Source organism: Marmota marmota, unplaced genomic scaffold, assembly GCF_001458135.2.
Source record: "Marmota marmota marmota unplaced genomic scaffold, marMar, whole genome shotgun sequence".
Lineage (NCBI taxonomy): Eukaryota > Metazoa > Chordata > Mammalia > Rodentia > Sciuridae > Marmota > Marmota marmota.
In genome coordinates, this window is record NW_026000082.1 from 42,787,184 (window position 1) to 42,804,867 (window position 17,684).

A 17,684-nucleotide genomic window follows, 5' to 3' on the forward strand; every position below is an offset into this window, starting at 1 on the left:
GAGACAGGTGGTGATCCCTTTGGCTGTCATCCACCTAAGTCTCCCGGAGCCAGGAGAGGGGACACATCTAGGGGAGGGTGGGAAATGAGAAGAAATTCTTAACTTTATCATTTCTTTCTTTTATAGGTAGCACTTTTTGTTTCTTTTTAAGAACTTTCTATCTTGAGTTTGTAAAGGTGTTTCCCCATATATTGTCTTCCAGTTGTTTTATTGTGTTGCTTTTTACATTAAGGTCTTTAATCCATTTATTATTATTTTTCTGTATGGTGTGAGATGGAGGCCGACTTCATTTTCACTTTTTAAAAGAAGTACCAAATTGTCCCAGTACCAGTTATTAAAAAACTGTATCCTTTTCCTCAAATTTTATCTGTACCGTCATCAGTACCCATTATTATATATTAAGTGTTCACAAATGTGTGGGTCTGTTCGTGGACTTTTTTTTGGTTGTTGGTACTGGGGATTGAACTCAGGGACACTCGCCACTGAGCCACATCCCCAGCCCTATTTTGTATTTTATTTAGAGACAGGGTCTCACTGAGTTGCTTAGTGCCTCACTTTTGCTGAGGCTAACTTTGAATTTGCGAACCTCCTGCCTCAGCCTCCCAAGGTGCTGGGATTACAGGCATGCGCCACTGTGCCCAGCTCTTTTTTTTTGGGGGGGGGAGTACCTTGGAGCACTTAACCACTGAACCACATCCCCAGTCCTTTTTGTTTCTTTTTTAGAGACAGGGTCTTGCTAAGTTGCTTAGGGTCTTATTAAATTGTGGAGGCTGTTTTTTAATTCATGATCCTCCCACCTAAGCTTCCTGAGCACTGGGATTACAGGTGTGCACCACTGGGTCTAGCTTCATGGGCTTTTTACTATCTTTTATCTGTGTCCTTATACTAGATTGATTTAATCACTATAATTTTATAATGACTCTTGATATTAGGTAAGGTCCTGAGCCTTTGTTTTCCCATATTCATTTTAGATCATGTGTGTCAAGTGCTGTAACATTTTTTGACAATATTTTATTAAAGTTTCTCTGAATTTATTATGTATCAATTTGGATAACCACCTTAACATTTTTTTTAAACATTTTTTTTTAGTTGTATTTGAACACAGTACCTTTATTTTTCATTTACTTATTTTTATGTGGTGCTGAGGATCAAACCCAGAGCCTTGCACGTGCTAGGTGAGCACTCTACCTCTGAGCCACTCTACCTATTTGGCCTTCCTGTCCATGAACATAGTATGTCTTTGAATTTCATAACTTACAAAGTTTAATTTTAGTCACTATTAACATCTTACACTCAAACAGTTAAGGGCCTTAGAACACTTTAATTTCTATCACTTGCTCTTTTTTCTCTCCCCCTTTCCCCTCTGCCCAGTATAGGGGATTGAATCTAGGGGTGCTTTACCACTGAGCTGCATTTCTAGTCCTTTTATTTTTTATTTTAAAACAGGGTCTTGGGCTGGTTGCAGTGCAATGTGCCTGTCATCCCATTGACACGGGAGGCTGAGGAAGAAGGATTGCAAGTTCAAAGCCAGCCTCAGCAACTTAGTGAGGCACTAAGCGACTCAGTGAGACCTGTCTCTCAATAAAATACAAAAAAGGGCTGGGGATGTGGCTCAGTGGTCATGTGCCCCTGAGTTCAATCCCCGGTTCAAAAACCAAAACAAAACGGAGTCTCGCTAAGTTGCTGAGGCTGGCCTTGCACTTGTGACCCTCTCCCAGGTCGCTGGGATTGCAGGTGTGCCACTGTGTCCAGGATCATCCTTCACTTTTATGTTGTAGGTGTGTGTTTTAGTTCTGTTTAAAAATTTACAAGACATCATTAGTTCAGTATTTGTTTAGATTTGTCCACTTATTATTTACGACTTTCATTATTTCTCCTTCCTTCTTGCATCGTATACTTTCCTTCTGGATCACTTTTCATCTGCCTGAGGAATATCTTTTATAATTTATAAATTTGGGCTGTTAAAAAAAATAGATTTTGAACTGTCGTCCATCTGGGGGCTGGCTAATGGTTACACATTGGTGGGGAAGCTTTTTCCCTCCTCCATTCAGTGCCAGGATAGGAGGCAGTTTTCTGTGCAGCCTTCTTCCCACCGAGGTCCCATGAGACCTCCTTCCTGGTGGGGTGGGGCGTTCCGCTTGCTCAGTTCCGTGGATGCTCTTCGTACCCAGCCTCCAGAGCGCCCCTTGCTCTCTAGATTCCAGCCTTTTAGTTTCATTTGACGTCTCTGTATTGCTTACTGATTTGGTATTTCTGTGATGCATTTACAAATGTACTTTATAATCGTTTCTTCAGCTTCTGTAGCTGTTTGCTGTGGGTAAGAGTTGGCCCTGGCATGCAGTGCTTCCAGAAACTCAGATGTTTTGTGGTTTTAATTTTGTATTTCATTTGGTAGCAGCAAACTCTAAATATCAGATTTTATATTTCATAACACTCATTAGTACAAGGAAAGGGGTTAGCAGGTACCTGTTCATGGCAGAATTTGCCCTTTGGGGACTGATTAAGGATCTGTTGAGCCACGAAAGTTTTGTTCTTCAGTAGAAGGAGCACAGTTTTTAGAGTATGACAGACTTGGCCATGAATCTGGACATGGTGGCAGATCTAGGTCAGGCGACAGCCTCTGTAAGCCATTGTTTGCTCATCTGTACAGTGGGGTGACCATGCTAATGCCACCTTCTTAGGATCACTGTAAGCACTGTTGAGGTGGCACGTGCGTGGGAAGCGTTCTGTGGGTCTGTTCCCCAGCAGCTCTTGCAGTTGTTCTCTTTGTGGTCTCAGTTGGCAGTGACCTCTCCACTGCCCTTGGGAAACAGGAGCCTACAGATTTCTCTTGCTAGTCACTTCCTTTGAGTGTTTAGTATGGGGAGCTTATTACTAGCAGAGCCAAGAGCCGAGTTTTCTCAGGGCACGGTCACACTGTTCCACCAACATTTTTTTTTTTAAAGAGAGAATTTTAATATTTTATTTTTTTTAGTTTTTCGGCAGACACAACATCTTTGTTTGTATGTGGTGCTGAGGATCGAACCCGGGCCACACGCATGCCAGGCAAGCACGCTACCGCTTGAGCCAGCCCCCACCAACATTCTTTTACAGGACTCATGATGTCTTTTCTCTTTCTCTTTCCCATTTTCTGGGGATGGAACCCAGGGCCTTGCACATGCCAGACAAGCACTGTACCACTGAGCTACACCCCCAGCCCTTTCTAGTTTATTTTGAGACAGGGTCTTGCTGAGTCACCCAGGTTGGCCTCCAACTTGAGATCCTCCTGCCTCAGCCTCTTGAGTAGCCTGGTGTGAGTAGCTTTGTGTGGACATGGCCTTTCTGGGTTTCAAAGGCCTTTTGTATTTCAGGGCTATTGCCCTGTATTTACTGCATGGGCTAGAAACATTCTCTTCACATTGATATTTGTGTTCAGGAAGTTGAGAAGAGTGGAAATTGAATGAAACTGCACATTTAGGTTTCTAGTCTTTCACACCCTAAGCATAGTTTGTGGGTCTTGCTCACTGCAGCAGCCCCTAACTTGACCAACCTGCCTGTCTCAGAGCAGGCATGGTCCTGGAGTCTGTCTCAACTCTCTCCTGCTCTCACTGTTTTAGGACCAGGAGCTAGGCAGCACATGGGTGGTTTCTGAGTTTCTCTCAGAAGCTTGCACTTCAAAGTGGCAGGCTGACAGAGTGCCAGGGTTGCAGGTCACCCACTGCAAGGCTTCCCGCAGCTTAGGGGTGTTCATAGGTGGTGGGGTTTAGAAGGCAGAGGTCAGTAGCATGGTTAGTTCCAGGGCAAGTATGGAGGCCCAGCCTCTGCTTATCTGTAGGGCTACCATATTATATCATCTGCATCATCTGCATCTGATGAGCCCTGTGCCTTTTAGAAATTATTGGAAATTGAGACATCAAGTTCTTGACCATTTTTTTATGTAGGTGTAACTTAAGGTTTTGAGATCCCCAGAATATTTAAGATATCTTTTTACTTGTTTAGATTTCCTAATCAGGTTTTTTTTTTTTTTTTTTTTTTGTGTGTGTGTGTGTGTGAGTGGTGCTGGGAATTGACCCTTGGATCTCACACATGCTAGGCAAGTGTTCTACCATGAGCTATACCCCTAGTCTTTCTCAGTTAAGTTTTACAAAATCTTTACTTAGTTTAATCCTGTTTGGAATGATAAATGTAACATTTGATGTTGACATCCATCATATATTTCATAGTTGGTATTTATGTCCTATGTAGTTCATGTTCACAGTTGGAAGTTTTTCATACTGTAGGAAAAATTTTAAATGAAAAAAATCTGCTGGGTACTAGGTAAATAGCTAATTTTTTATTGTCATTCACATGATATCTACTATACTTAAAATTCATATCTTTGTAATCTGTAATCTCACTAAAGAAAGCATTCATTTGTTCAGCGTTTATTAAATCTTAGCACTTGAAGGACCTTAGCAGTCACCTAATCCTAATGAGGATACAAACTCAGGGAAAGTCAGTCGAGGGAAGAGCATGTGTCATGTTGAAGTCCTCCTCCATCCATTTCCAGTCTGTATTTAACCTCCTTTTTTCTTTGGCTTGGCTTCTCCATCCGCCACAGGACTTGTGCCTCCTTTGGAATTGCTGTGCTCTCTCTCTTTGGGATTGTCACGCTCTGTCTCCTCAGTGAAAACCTCATTACCGTGGAGCCAGGAGAGTGAGCATCCCTTGGGCCTTTTCCTGGTCTCAGTGCAGGTGGAAACTTCACCTGAGATGGGCACCTGGACCTGATGAGATTTTTACATCCACATTTGGAAGAGAGGACAGGATCAGAGCAGCAGGTTCCCATTGCTGGCATGGGTAGTAATGATGACGACGGCCAGGAGCCACTCCACCACATAGGAAACTTCCTGTCATCCCCATCTTATAGGTCACCAGTCAAGGTTCGAGGTGCACGTGCTCTTGCCTGAGGTGCTCACCTATCCTGGGATGGACAGGTGGAGGCTTTGGCTGGTGCTGAGGCTTGTGAGCCTGGGGTGTACACAGCTCCCGGCTCCCAGCATCACAGGGCTTCATGTGGGCCTGAAAACGAGGGTGCCAGCTGTTCTCTAGGGGAGTCCCCTGAAGGCATTTCTACTCAGAGTTTCCTAAGTGACACATTCTCTGCAAATCGCACTTTTCTATTTCCTCTATGAGAAATTTTTTCCTATTGATAAATTTTTAGTCACCAGGTCTTGTAGAAAATGTCTTAAAGGATTTATAGTGGCTAGAAATGAAGGACTTAGATCCCTGACTCAGGGTATTCTCTCTGTATCTCTTTTCTTCCTTCTTAACATCCTCAGTTTTAATTTTTTAATAGTATGTACAAGTGGTAAAACAAAAAAGTACATTACCATTGGCTCCTGCGCCCTCTGGAGATGTGGGTGTGGGTATCTTCTCTCAAGTGTAAGTCAGAGCTGTGACTCTTGGCCTGGCTGTGGCCTGGACAGCAGCATGGCCAGCTTCTGTGAGGAGGGAGCTGACTATCACTGAGGGTGTTAGAACCCCCACCGGAAGAGGCACTTGGCCTTTGCCGGTCATGTGGTCCTCTGTGGGAGGCCCCTCTTATAGGCTGCTCAGACCCATGGAAGAGTGTGTTGAGTTCTAGGTCCTGGCTGGACCCTCCCAGTGCTAGTGGGGCAGGAGTGGGACACTGTTGTTTTTCCCCTCCCAAGGGTCCAGTGCTGTGGGCATCCCAGCCTGCTTGTGTGCTTCTGATCTCCACTCTGCTTTCTGCTCACCAACTGCAGAGGACGATCTAGCTCTGGTGTGGCAGTCACACCTGCACCTGGTCCCCCCATGTGCCCACCAATCTTTGTCATGCTCCTGCTCCGTGGCTCATGCCTCCCCTGCCTGCACAGCCTTGGTGCCTTTGCTCACACGTCTCTTTAGATGCAGCCAGGTGCCATGTCACCCGCTCATCAGATTGTCTTTCTCCTGGGCGGATGGTCCCAAGGGTGAGGCTCAGCCCTTGCCGCCTTCTCCTGCCGGGCTGCCTTTGCAAGGCTTGATGGGGTGTTGTGGGAGGTGAGCCCTGGCTTCACTGGCTGAGCACTCCCTCGAGTGCCTGGTTCGTTCTGCTTTATGGGCTCACCTTCCCTTCACTGCAGGCCTGTGTGAAGGCGCAGTATCTGGCTTCACTCTTGCCAGGCCTGGGCAGACTTCCTGTTTGCCTTTCGTCTTGGCGAGTGCTCGGTCATCATCTTTTTGTGGTTTTCCTGTTTTATGGGTGAGCCATCTAAAGCTCTTGCCTGAAGTCACTCGGTCAGGTACTAGATAGAGCAGGACTCAGGCGCTCGCCCTTGGATCCCGAATCTGTTGATCTTTTCCCTTCTTCATCCAGTGTCTGCGCCCTTCACTGTCTGCACGGGCTGGCCTCAGCAGAGCTCGACTCTTCCATGGAAGACTCCCCCAGTCTTCCTCAGCTCGGCCAGCTGCTCAGGCCCGATCCTCCAGGTCCCCATGACTCCTTCCCTTTTCTCCTAGTCCATGTCGACTGGGTCAGCTAATGATGTTGGTTCAGCCAAACACAACCCTGATCCAAGCACTTCGGTTGCCACCTGGGTGAGGGTGCCACCATCCACCATCTCTTGCACCCACTGCAGTGGTCTGTGTAGTCTTCCTGTCTCCACCCTGGCCCCCTTGTAGTCTCTCTCCTGCTGCAGTCAAAGTGGCCCTTTGAAAATGCCACCATTGTGTTCTCAGCTCTCCCAGGGCCTTCCAGTGCACTGAGGGGAAAGTCCAGTCCAGAGTGCCCCTCAGAGCTGGGAGCCCTCAGCCCTCTGTTGCCAGCGCTGACTCCCTCCCCACCTGCCCCCTCCCCTCTCAGCTTGCTCTAACTTTCTCCACAGCACCTGGGAGGTCGAACATACTGTTTTACATATTGTATGGACTTCTTACTGTCTTCCCGGTGAGGCTCACAGTCCTCACTCAGCACCTCAGACGAGCTGAAGAAGCTCTCCCAGTGCTTGTGCAGCTTGGTAGTCTTTGTTCTGCTCTTTATGTGGCTGCAGAGCCCCAGGGGCAGCGCAGCAGATGGGAGTAAGGATGTCACCCTCTGGCCCTCTGTGTGCTGGGAACATCTCCCACCTACCATGTAGAATCGTTTCTCAGGTGGCCATCGTCTTAGTCTGTCTTGTGTTGCGTATAATATACCACAGTCTGGTGATTTAAAAACAAAAACCCTCACAGTTCTGGAGGCTGGTGAGTCCAATATCAAGGTGCCAGCATCTGGTGAGGGCCTCCGAGTTGCAGTTTCCTGTGCAGAAGTGGGAAGGAAATGGGGGTGCAAGACTGAGGAGGGGTGCCGGGCCTCCTCCTTTCTGCCAGGAGCCCACTCCTGCTGTAACAGCATTGATCCAGCAGGAAAGCAGAGCACCTTCATGGCCTGATGGCCTCTTAAGGACCCCTCCTCTTTATACTTTGACCTTGGCAGTTAAATTTCAGTGTGGGTTTTGGAGGGGGCAGACATCCAAACCACAGTGCACATGGATGTGCTTGTGATTGATAGCTCAGAAGTTCATTGTTAGAGTGGATTTTGTCAGTTCACTTGATTAACAAGTACCAAAGCACAACTGTCATTTCTTTTTTTTTTTTTAACACTTGTTTATTTTTTTATGTGGTGCTGAGGATCGAACCCAGGGTCTCGCACGTGCGAGGCGAGTGCTCTACCTGAGCCACAACCCCAGCCCCCACAATTGTCATTTCATAAGGGTCTAGGGAATGTTGACATTGAGTTACACAACTCAAAAAGGCCTGCTCTCTGCTCTCTTCCAGGTCTGTTTGTCACCTCCATCTGTAACTTCTTTAGAGCAGGGTCCTGGATTAGTGCTCTGAGCAGCTGTGAGGGAGAAATAAACACCCACACCTGACAGTGGGCTTTCTATGCTGGCAGGAAGATGAGGTGGCACAGTGTCATTTCAGGCTCTCAGTACTTGTGGCTGGGGGTGAGGGGAGGAAAGCTCAGATGTGCCCACGTCCTACACGATCTTAATATAAGAAGAGTGTTTGCTGGGCAACCCACTAGGCTGGGTTGGCTGCTGTTTGCTTCCCTGCCAGGTCACACCTAAAGGGAGAGATTGTTACCTGGGTGGGTGGTGGATTGGGTGGGTAGCTTTCAAGGTCACAAGGCTGGCTTGGAACTTCCATTTCCTTGGCTTGAGTTTGTTGACCCACCTGTATTTCTAGAAGATCAGGAATGCCAAGTCATTGGCAGCCCAAAGGTGACTTCTCCCACCTGCTCTCAGGTTCCTCAGGGCACTTGGACAGGCTTGGCTGTGTTCCTGTGGAGGCTGGAGCTGGGCGTGACCTGTTGTGGGAACCAGAGGCTATGGATGTGAAGCTCAGCATCTTCTTGTGGTAGGCCAGTTGTTTCCTGGCCTAATGGTGCCCCTTTGTGTGGCAGTTTGGCTGAGTGCTTGCTAATAATCTGGGTAATGTTTCATGTTTGAAAGGTGTCCACTCGACTCCAGATGGAGCTGCGCTCTGTGGGGTCTCTGCGTACTCTGGGGAGGTCGCTGCACGCAGAGCGCTTAGCAGAACAGCTGCTTGATGTAAAGTGCCTCCCAGCAGAGAAAGTGGCTCTGAGTGGCTCTTTGCTCAGCACCTCCTCCCTGGACTCCCTCCCTCCCTCTTTTCTTGCTAATGGTGTTCTGGGATTTTCCCAGATTGCATTTAGAAGGAATAATGGGTTATGATTATGCCTTTCTAACAGGGCGGAGTCATCATACAGTTATTGACTACCCCTAAGGCATCCGGTATAAAAGGGACATAGAAATCATCTGATAAAGTCTTTGGCCTTATAAAAGAAAATTGCACTCTTCATCTCTTGCCTCCTGGTGACAATAGTTGGTTGAGTGCTGACAACACACCAGGCCCTGGGTCCTATACCTGACTTTTTACCTATGTTGTTCTTTTGTTTTTTTGGCACTGGGGATTGAGCCCACAGGTGCTATACCACTGAGGTATGTCCCCATCCCTTTTTGTTTTGAGATAGGGTCTTGCTAAGTTGCCTAGGCTAGCCTCAAACTTGTGGTCCTCCTGCCCAGTTTCCCAGGTAGCTGGAATTACAGCCATGCACCACTGTCAAGTGTTGGTATATACAAATTCTTATAAGCTACCTCAAGCTGCTGACAGAGTGAGGAGGAAGGGAGAGTAGAGGGCCTCCTCATTGACATGTAATGTCTTCCTTTCCTGGCTGTGCTTTTTTTTTTTTTTTTAGTGACTGGGGATTGAACCCAGGGATACTCTACCACTGAGCCACATCCCTAGCCCTTTTTATTTTTATTATGAATCAGGGTTTTGTTGAGTTGTGTGGGGTCTCACTAAGATGCCAAGGCTGACCTTGATCCTGCCATCCACATTTCTGAGCCTCCTGAGTTGCTGGGATTGCAGGCATGTTCTACAGTGACCAGCTACCTCCATTCTTTGTCCCTGTAACAAATGTGTTAAATCCTCCCGTAGGCCACTTGTTATTGGAGACACTGCCAGGGCCTGCCTATGGTAGGCTGCAGGCGGAGCTCCAGGCCTGCTGCTTCCCAGAGGCAGCAGCGTGGAACTTGACAGCTCACTATGGCTGCATTCTTAGTTTTCTGGTGTCCAGAGTGTGCCCTGCTTGGCCTTGTTCTTTTGGGCATGTTGAGGACACTCTAAATGCCATTTTGTTACTGGAGGGACCTATTGAACTGCGTGGAGTGGGTTTCATGATCCAAGTGGAACCTTCCTCACAGGTAGTCTGTGCGTGGTTTGGGCCTGAAGGCAAATGAGGCGGTTCAGCAGCACCATGCCCAGGCCCCACCCAGGCGCACCTTCTCTGCTGTTGTAGCTCTGGTGAACTTCACCATCCTGCAGCTGCTGGGCCCTGACCGGAGCAGCTGGTCTTTGCATGTGGCCCCATGCCATGGCTGGAGCAAGTCTGCAACTGAACTGTTTTTTCATTGAATTTTGAAAGGTCTGCATATGAAAGTGCACGGAACGTACAGGTTGAGTTTATTATTATTATTTTTTAAATTTAAATTATTTATTTATTTTTTAGTTTTCGGCGGACACAACATCTTTGTTTGTATGTGGTGCTGAGGATCGAACCCGGGCCGCACGCATGCCAGGCGAGCGCGCTACCGCTTGAGCCACATTCCCAGCCCCAGGTTGAGTTTAAATTATGCATCTAGATATCCAAGCAAAGTAATAGAATGTGCCCAGTGCCTCAGAAGAGCCCCACTGCCCTTCTCCAGCAGAGGGGCCCTCCTATGGATTGTGGTTGATTGGTCCACTGTTTTGACTGCTTTGCTGTCTGTTTCAGTTGTCCCTTGATGCACAGACCTCCCAAACTTAGTGGCTTAAGCCATCAGTGATTTATATTTCTCACAGTTTGTGGGTTTCCTGGGCAGTTGTTTAACATCTTGGGATGATGGTTGAGGTCATTCATGCGACAACATTTGGTGGGCATCTGGGCTGGGAGGTCCAGGAAAGCATCTCTCTCATTCCAGAGCCCTGGTGTGTCGCATGGCCTCTCCGGGTCAGGTCTTCTTCAGAGCTACTGCTCGTGATTTCCAACAGGAGAGCTTGGGCTCCCCAGCAACATGGCAGCCAGGTCCTCAGGCACCTTAAGATCCAGATCTGGTTGTACCCTATTTGCTAGAGTCCTTGCTGGACCCATCCCAATTCCGTAGGAGGTGAGGGGGCCCTGGCAGGGATGGAGGAACAGAGTCAGGGCCCATCTGTCCATGTCTGAATTCTCTGATCAACAGAATGTCCATTGTGCCTGTCTGAAGACACACTGAGGTGTCCCAGAGAATTCTTCATGAGGTCCCCAGGGCTGGGTCCAGTCACGCTGTTGGTCATCAGGAGAGCACCCAGCTCTGAACCCTGCCGTCTGGCCCATTAGTCAGGGATAAAAACTGAGCCAGTGGAGGCGGCACTGGGGAATGGTACTTGATTGCAGTCAGGACTTAGCATCGAAAAGTCACATCAGTCTGAGTGGCTGAGGTTCCTGGGAAGCCAGGTGTCATTTGGGGGCTCTAAAGTTTTTTTTCTAATTGGTTATGCATGCCAGCAGACTGCATTTTTGACAGTATACACAATTGGGCCACAACTTCTCATTCCTCTGGCTGTATGGGGACGCATTTTCTGCATCTAAAAGGAAGACATGGGGCTTGAAAGGCTCTAGGGTCTTTTTTTTTTAACTTCCAGTACAAAGGGTCTTTTTTTTTTTTTTTAACTTCCAGTACATTTATTATAAATCTGCTTTTTAAAAATTCAGTAGTATTTCATATAAATGAAAGAATCAAAATTTTCAAGACTCCTGAGGCAAATTGTTTTAAAAAGATTTTTTTTTTTTGTACCAGGGATTGAACTCAGGGGCACTCAACCACTGAGCCACATCCCCAGTCTTATTTTGTATTCTCTTTAGAGACAGTGCCTCACTGAGTTGCTGAGGCTGGTTTTGAACTTGAGATTCTCCTGTCTCAGCTTCCTGAGCCTCTAGGATTAAAGGTGTGTGCCACTGCGCCCGGCAAAAAAGAAAACATTCTCGGGACTGGGGTGTAGCTCAGTGGCAGATCACTTGCCTAGCATGTGTAAGACACTGGGTTCGATCCTTAGTACCACATAAAAACAAATAAAATAAAGACATTTAAAAAAAATATTCTTTCAACAAATGAGCCACGATTTGAGTTTAATTTTTTAAAATCGTTCCTCCATTTTTAAAAATTTGGTCTTTTTAGAGCTACATGACAATAGAGTGTATTTTGACACATTATATATACATGGAGTATAACTTTAGAAGTACTTTTGACTAGCACCCACATTTATCACCAGTCAAGCAGGAGAGGAATGTGGGGGTCCCTGCACCTGTCCTTGAGTGAAAGACCTGCATTCCAGGGTGGCTGGTGGGTGCAGCCTTCTGATGGAGCAGTCTCGTCACTGTCACTTAGAAGGACAGCAGGCCTGGTAGTGTGGGGAGTGACTGGCTGTTGATCTTATTCCTGTGGCTTTGGTTTGAGGTGACCCTTCATGCATGCACCCAGGACAGGGCTACATATGCTCTTGGTCCTGTGCGTGACCCATCATCTTTGCCGCTCTGCCCTTTCCCCTGCCTCTCTAAGCTTGGCTGTCCTGGTGTCCTCCTGTGAATGGCCTGTGGATCCGGAGGTGGGTTGCTGCCTAGTCCGCTCAGCCCCTCTGGGAGAAGGACCAGGTCAGCAGCATCTCACCTTCCCTGGTGTGTCCTGGGGGAGGGAGCTGTTCAGTTGTAGAGATCACTGGGCTGCTTCTGCAGGTGACATCATTTGGATATGGCTGCTGTCACACCATGGGCTCCTCACAGATGTGCTGGGCATCTATTTGAGCTGCTACTCACATGAGCCTGCTGTGTCTTCTCTCCCTGTTTGACTTCTCTCCTCTCCTGCCATCCCTTCCCTCCTCTTGCTTCTTTCTCCTCCCTTTTATCCATTCCTCTTTCTCTTCTCTGTCTTTGACTCCTTGTAGGTGTCTCTGTTGGAACAGCCTTGGAAGAATCAGACGCCTTGCTTTTCTCCTCCTGACACCCGCATTTGGGGAGAATCCCACCTCTGGTGGGCGTTCTGCTGTGAAGGGCGGGCTGGCGTCAGTGCGCAGTGGTGTGTGGGTCACACAGTTATTTTAGTGTATGTGCACCAGGAGGGAGGGAGGGAGTTAGAGGGACAGGCCACCAGCCACCCTATCCTGGGAGCCTCTACTGGTCTTCTAAAAACAAGGGCACACACCTAGCTCCCCCGCTGGTGTTTCAAGCTCAGGAAGGCAGTTTGGCTGGGCTTTGACACCTTCTCCCCAGGAGCTCCATGTGAGACCACAAAAGCTCATTGCAGCATTGGGTCCCAGACAAGCCAGCAGGCCTTTGCTCCTGTGGCCAGCAGTCTTTCTGTATATCTTCCTGGCAAGGCAGGCCAGTTTCCTGCTGGAGGGTCCTTCTTTCCTCAGGCCCCAGCCAGTGGGACCTCGGAACCCCTGTGTCCTATAGGGGTTTTGCTGCTGCTCTGCAAGAGTTTTGAGCCCGGGAGACACCGCCTCCCAGCCCAGTTTTCAGGTCAACTCCTAAAGCCAGGCCTCCTGCACGGAAAGCTGGGTGTGGGCCTCATGTACAAGTTGTGAAGCTGATTGAGGATTCTGCCCTATGTGGACCCTCGTTTCCCTCTTTCTGCACTTGACAGGTGGTTTACTTGGGGCTCCTGGAGGAGGGAGAGGGTGACTGGGATCTGAGACCAGGACTTGCTCACACACCTGCACATTCCTGTCTGTTAACATGCCTGTTCCACTCTCAGGTCAGCATGGCCCGGGCCTGTCCTTGCCTCCTGCCTTTGGTTCCATGTGCCTCTTGCCTGTTGTGTACCCACAATAGGTCCTGGCCTCAGAACTCCAGCAAGAGCACTTAGCCTAGAAACTGGATATCGGTTCTTTACCATGTCTGACGCTCAGGGCCAGTGCAGCTGCGGTTCTCCCCTGCATTCCTTCAGGTCACCAGCGGGAGCTGGCTCTTCCCAGGGATTGAGGAAGAGGTGCCTTTACGAGATGTCCTAAGCCTGCAGAATGTTTGCCCTCACTGGCCTGTGCAGCCACGGCTAGTTTGCTTTGGGGAGGTCTCAGCAAGCATGGAGGCTGGCTGCCACCTTTTGCCTTCAGGCAGCCTCTGACTCTCCCCTGAAGATGCTTCAGCTCCAGCCCAGGCGTTGGTGGGAGAACTGGTAGGGTCAGAGCAGGGTCCCTGCCTGTGTGAGGGGACAGAGTGGGTTGTCCAGGTCTTTGCAACTCACCACTCAGGCTGTGATGCTGTGCTGTGGGCCCCTCCCAACTGCCATGTTTTTGCCTCATTTGTTGGGTGACGCCCTGAGCTCAGGAGACATATTCTTCTGTTTGGTTCTTTTGCAGAGCTGGGAGTCGAACCCAGGGCCTCACACATGCTTGGCAAATGCTCTACCACTGAGCTGCTGCATTGCAGCCTTTGTGATTGTTTTTTTTGACTGGAAATTGAACCTGGGGTGTTTTAGCACTGAGCCCCCTCCCCAGCCCTTTCTGGTTTTTTGAGACAGGGTCTCATTAAGTTGTTGAGGCTGCCTTCAAACTTGTGATCCTCCTGCCTCAGTCTCCCGAGTCACTGGGATTACAGGTGTGCACTGCCACAGCTGGCACATACCCCTACTTATGAGGTTTCCAGACACCATGGAGTGAGTGGCCTCGGCCTCTTGCAGCACTGACTTGTGGCTTTCGGAGCAGCTCATCCCAGCAGCCAGCCACACATGGTCCCCGCAGCTCCAGGCTGCAGCACAGTGACTCTCCCGTGAGGCTGGTGTAATGGGAACAGCCAGAGCTGCCGCACCCCCGCAGAGAGCCCTGAGGTTCCTCACCTGCCCAGGAGCAGCTCTGACAGACGTGTCCTCTGCTGGGTTTCAGACCCGGTTTTAGAGCAGCTGGTAAACAACCATCAGCACTGTTGAGATCCTGGGCTGGCACCACAGCCTCCCTGCTCATCCATACAGTGTGGGCGCAGTGGGTGCTGGGTTTTATTTTGAAACTTTCCAAAATTGTTCCTTTCTAGAAAGGAAGCCCTGCTTGTTTTTCCTGGTAAATTGCCGGTCTTGAGGTGGACCCTGCAGCAGTGCTGGGTGGCAGGCGAGCTAGTTTAGATACTTATTTAGTCATGGTTTGTGCAGCTCATGATAATTGGGCTCCAGGCCAGGGAATTTTTCTGAGCACATTTCTTGAGATGGTTGTGAGATTTCCAGGCATTAAGTGAGGCCCTTGACAGAGGAACTAGCCAGGCCAGCAGCTCTTAGGATCACGATTGGAGTTCCAGTTTCTCCTGGGAAAGTCAGCAGGTCAGAGGTTTCTGGTGGCAGGTGACTCCTCAACCTTATGTAGTTCCCAGAGTCTGTGAATCAGAAAGGTTGAGCAAGCCCTGCTTAGAGGGCCCAGCTCTGCAGGGCAAGGGAGCTTGCCCCGAGCCCGTGGGTGCGGTCGGAGAGGGACTGAGCTCTGTACCTAGTCAGTGCAGAACTAAAAGGATAAGTGATACAAGGGCCACCTTGTTGTTTTCCCAAGACATTTCACTTGTCTGTGACAAAACACAAAGTAGAAGGGTCTTAAGGCTAAATGGGCCCTGTTGGACATCCGTCTTTTTCTGAGATTTTGTGGTAATATTCTTTTCGTAGAAAATGTTAACCTGACCAATGTCCTTTCTTCGTTAAAATCACAACAGCAGGGTTTTGTTGTTTGCTTTTGTGACTCTTTAACATCATCATCTGGTAAGACACAAGGATAGTGTTTGGTGTTGGACCCTGGGTGCTTTCTGGTTTGGAACATCCCTGTTTGGTGGACCTGGAGTTGGGAGCCTCTGCCCATCTCGACTCAGCAGAGAGCCAGCCCCATCTCGGGAGAAGTGCCTCGCCCTGGTTTCATTCTCTATCTCCTCCCCGAGTCTCATCGGGCAGCTTGGTGGGGTGAGGGTGTTGGCGCCTCTCTTGGTGCTAACAGAGGCCCTTGGCATCCTGCAGCCATGGACTTCCCCCAGCACAGCCAGCACGTCCTGGAGCAGCTGAACCAGCAGCGGCAGCTGGGGCTTCTGTGTGACTGCACCTTTGTAGTGGACGGTGTTGACTTCAAGGCCCACAAGGCGGTGCTGGCAGCCTGCAGCGAGTACTTCAAGATGCTCTTTGTGGACCAGAAGGACGTGGTGCACCTGGACATCAGTAACGCGGCAGGTACCCCACAGGGTCAGGGCGACTTGTCGAGGACTCCTTTTGTGCTAGGAGTGGGGTGATAGTGGTGCCAGGGAGGCCAGGACGCGGGCTGGAAGTAGGCCTTGGGATTGAGGAGGGAACGGGTCCTGGTCTGGGCTCCCAGCCTGGCATAACAGAGCGAGGGGTATGGGGCGAGGTGTTACCCTCCCGTTTTATGGAGGTAGCAACTGAGACCTGCAGAGATCAGGAGCCTGGCCTGGAGGTTAGGTGGCGGTGGTGGCAGAACCCCAAGGAAGCTGATGCTGACACAGGTGGACCGGAGAGTCCTCCAGCGGTGAAGTGCAGTGCCTGGGCCTAGAGCGTGCAGGGTGGCCTTCCCACCCTTTGTCCCCTCTGGGAGGCTGTCTGCTGGGCTGACCCCAGCTTCCCACCCTCCAGCTCAGGAGAAGGCGATGGCCTGCCACTCAGCTTTTCAGAACTCCTTGGCCTTGCCATACTGAGTGGAGGGCTGGATGGGCTGCTGGTGTCCGCCTTGAGGTGGGTCTGTGACAGTGGCTTTCCTATCTTTGGCAGGCTTGGGGCAGGTGCTGGAATTCATGTACACAGCTAAGCTGAGCCTGAGCCCCGAGAACGTGGACGATGTGTTGGCCGTGGCCAACTTCCTCCAGATGCAGGATGTCATCACAGCATGCCATGCCCTCAAGTCACTCGCCGAGCCGGCCACCAGCGCTGGGGAACATACAGAGGCCTTGACCGCGGAAGGTCAGAGTACAGGCAGCTTGTTATGAACAGGCAGCCTGAGACTCTGGCTCTCAGTAAAGCCTGCCTCCAACTCAGGGTCACCTCCCTGGGTCTCAGTTTCCTCATCTGCCCTTCCTCCACTGTGGGGAGCTGGTGAGCGTTGGCTGCAGTTTTGTCTGAGAAGGGCCCTCTGCTGCCCTGTCCAGTTTATTGCCAGCAGGGGACAGGGAGCCACCTAGGTGGCTGCCCGTGCACGTGGGTGGGGCTTGCTCCCACGCCTCCTGCAGCCGCCACTTCCCACTTTATACTCTCCCCTGACGTCCTCAGAAGCCCTTGGCTGTCTGCTGTGGGCCAAATGCTCTACACTTTCAGGGGACCTTGTTCCTCTCCCATGGTCAACATCCTACTTACACATGGGGGCTGTCAGTCGGTGCACCCCCATAGGCAGAAACTGCTGCTGCTGTTTTCCCAGTGCCCGCGGGCGGCCAGGCACAGCACTGGCGCCTGGGGAATGATGTGTCCAATGACCACACTGACTGAACAAACCACTGTTTAGATGTGTCCCCAGGGAGGACCCAGAAGAGCTTAGCAAGTTCTGGGATACCTGACCACGCCCCCCAGGTGGGCACTTGGTGGGAAATGGCAAATCTGTCCTGTTCTATCTCCAGGAGGGGACAAGAGAGCCAGAGAGGAGAAGGCTGCTGCCGCCACGCTGAGCAGGCTGGACCAAGCAGGGAGCAGCCCACCTGCAGGCCCAGGGCGAGAACTCAAAGAGGAGCGGGGCGGCCAGGCTGGGAGTGCCACCAGCGGTGAGTTGTGATCTGGGGACCAGCTGGCTGCCTGGTGGGAGATGGTGGGCAGCAGGAAGTCAGAAGGCTATCCCATCCCCTGCCAGCAGCCTGGACAGGGACAGGCTTCCGCACTTCTAGAGTCCACCTCCCCGACAGACCTGTGGCTTGTGCAGTCTGTCCGGCCAGGCAGAGTCACGAGCTGCTTGGGGCCTCTCCTGGGCCACAGCCACCCCCAGGGCCCTTAGACGGATTGTCTTAATCCAGCCTCTGGTGCTGTCCCCTCCCCCCAGGTGCAGAGCAGACAGAGCGGGCTGACGCGCCTCGAGAGCCCCTGCCCGTGGAGCTCAAGCCAGACCCCACGAGCGGCATGGCTGCTGCAGAGGCTGAGGCCGCCTTGTCAGAGAGCTCGGAGCAAGGTACCCTCCCCACTGCCTCCGCCCCCCCCCCC

At 50.3% G+C, this 17,684-nt stretch overlaps 1 protein-coding gene across 3 annotated transcripts in view; it reads left to right on the forward strand.

The window, feature by feature from the left end:
* Zbtb17 (zinc finger and BTB domain containing 17) overlaps positions 1-17,684 on the forward strand; it is a 29,370-nt gene that overhangs the window by 7,434 nt on the left and 4,252 nt on the right. For 2 of the 3 annotated variants that reach the window (XR_007352236.1, XM_015485654.2), the window contains exons 2-5: positions 15,519-15,725; positions 16,278-16,466; positions 17,114-17,254; positions 17,527-17,652. Coding sequence is in view for 2 of the 3 variants with exons in the window: in XM_015485654.2 (XP_015341140.1) it covers positions 15,519-15,725; positions 16,278-16,466; positions 17,114-17,254; positions 17,527-17,652 (663 nt within the window). In the remaining variant the exon portion in view is untranslated. Of the gene's footprint in view, positions 1-15,518; positions 15,726-16,277; positions 16,467-17,113; positions 17,255-17,526; positions 17,653-17,684 lie in introns of those variants that run through there. The other variant, XM_048816270.1, reaches the window with a different exon arrangement.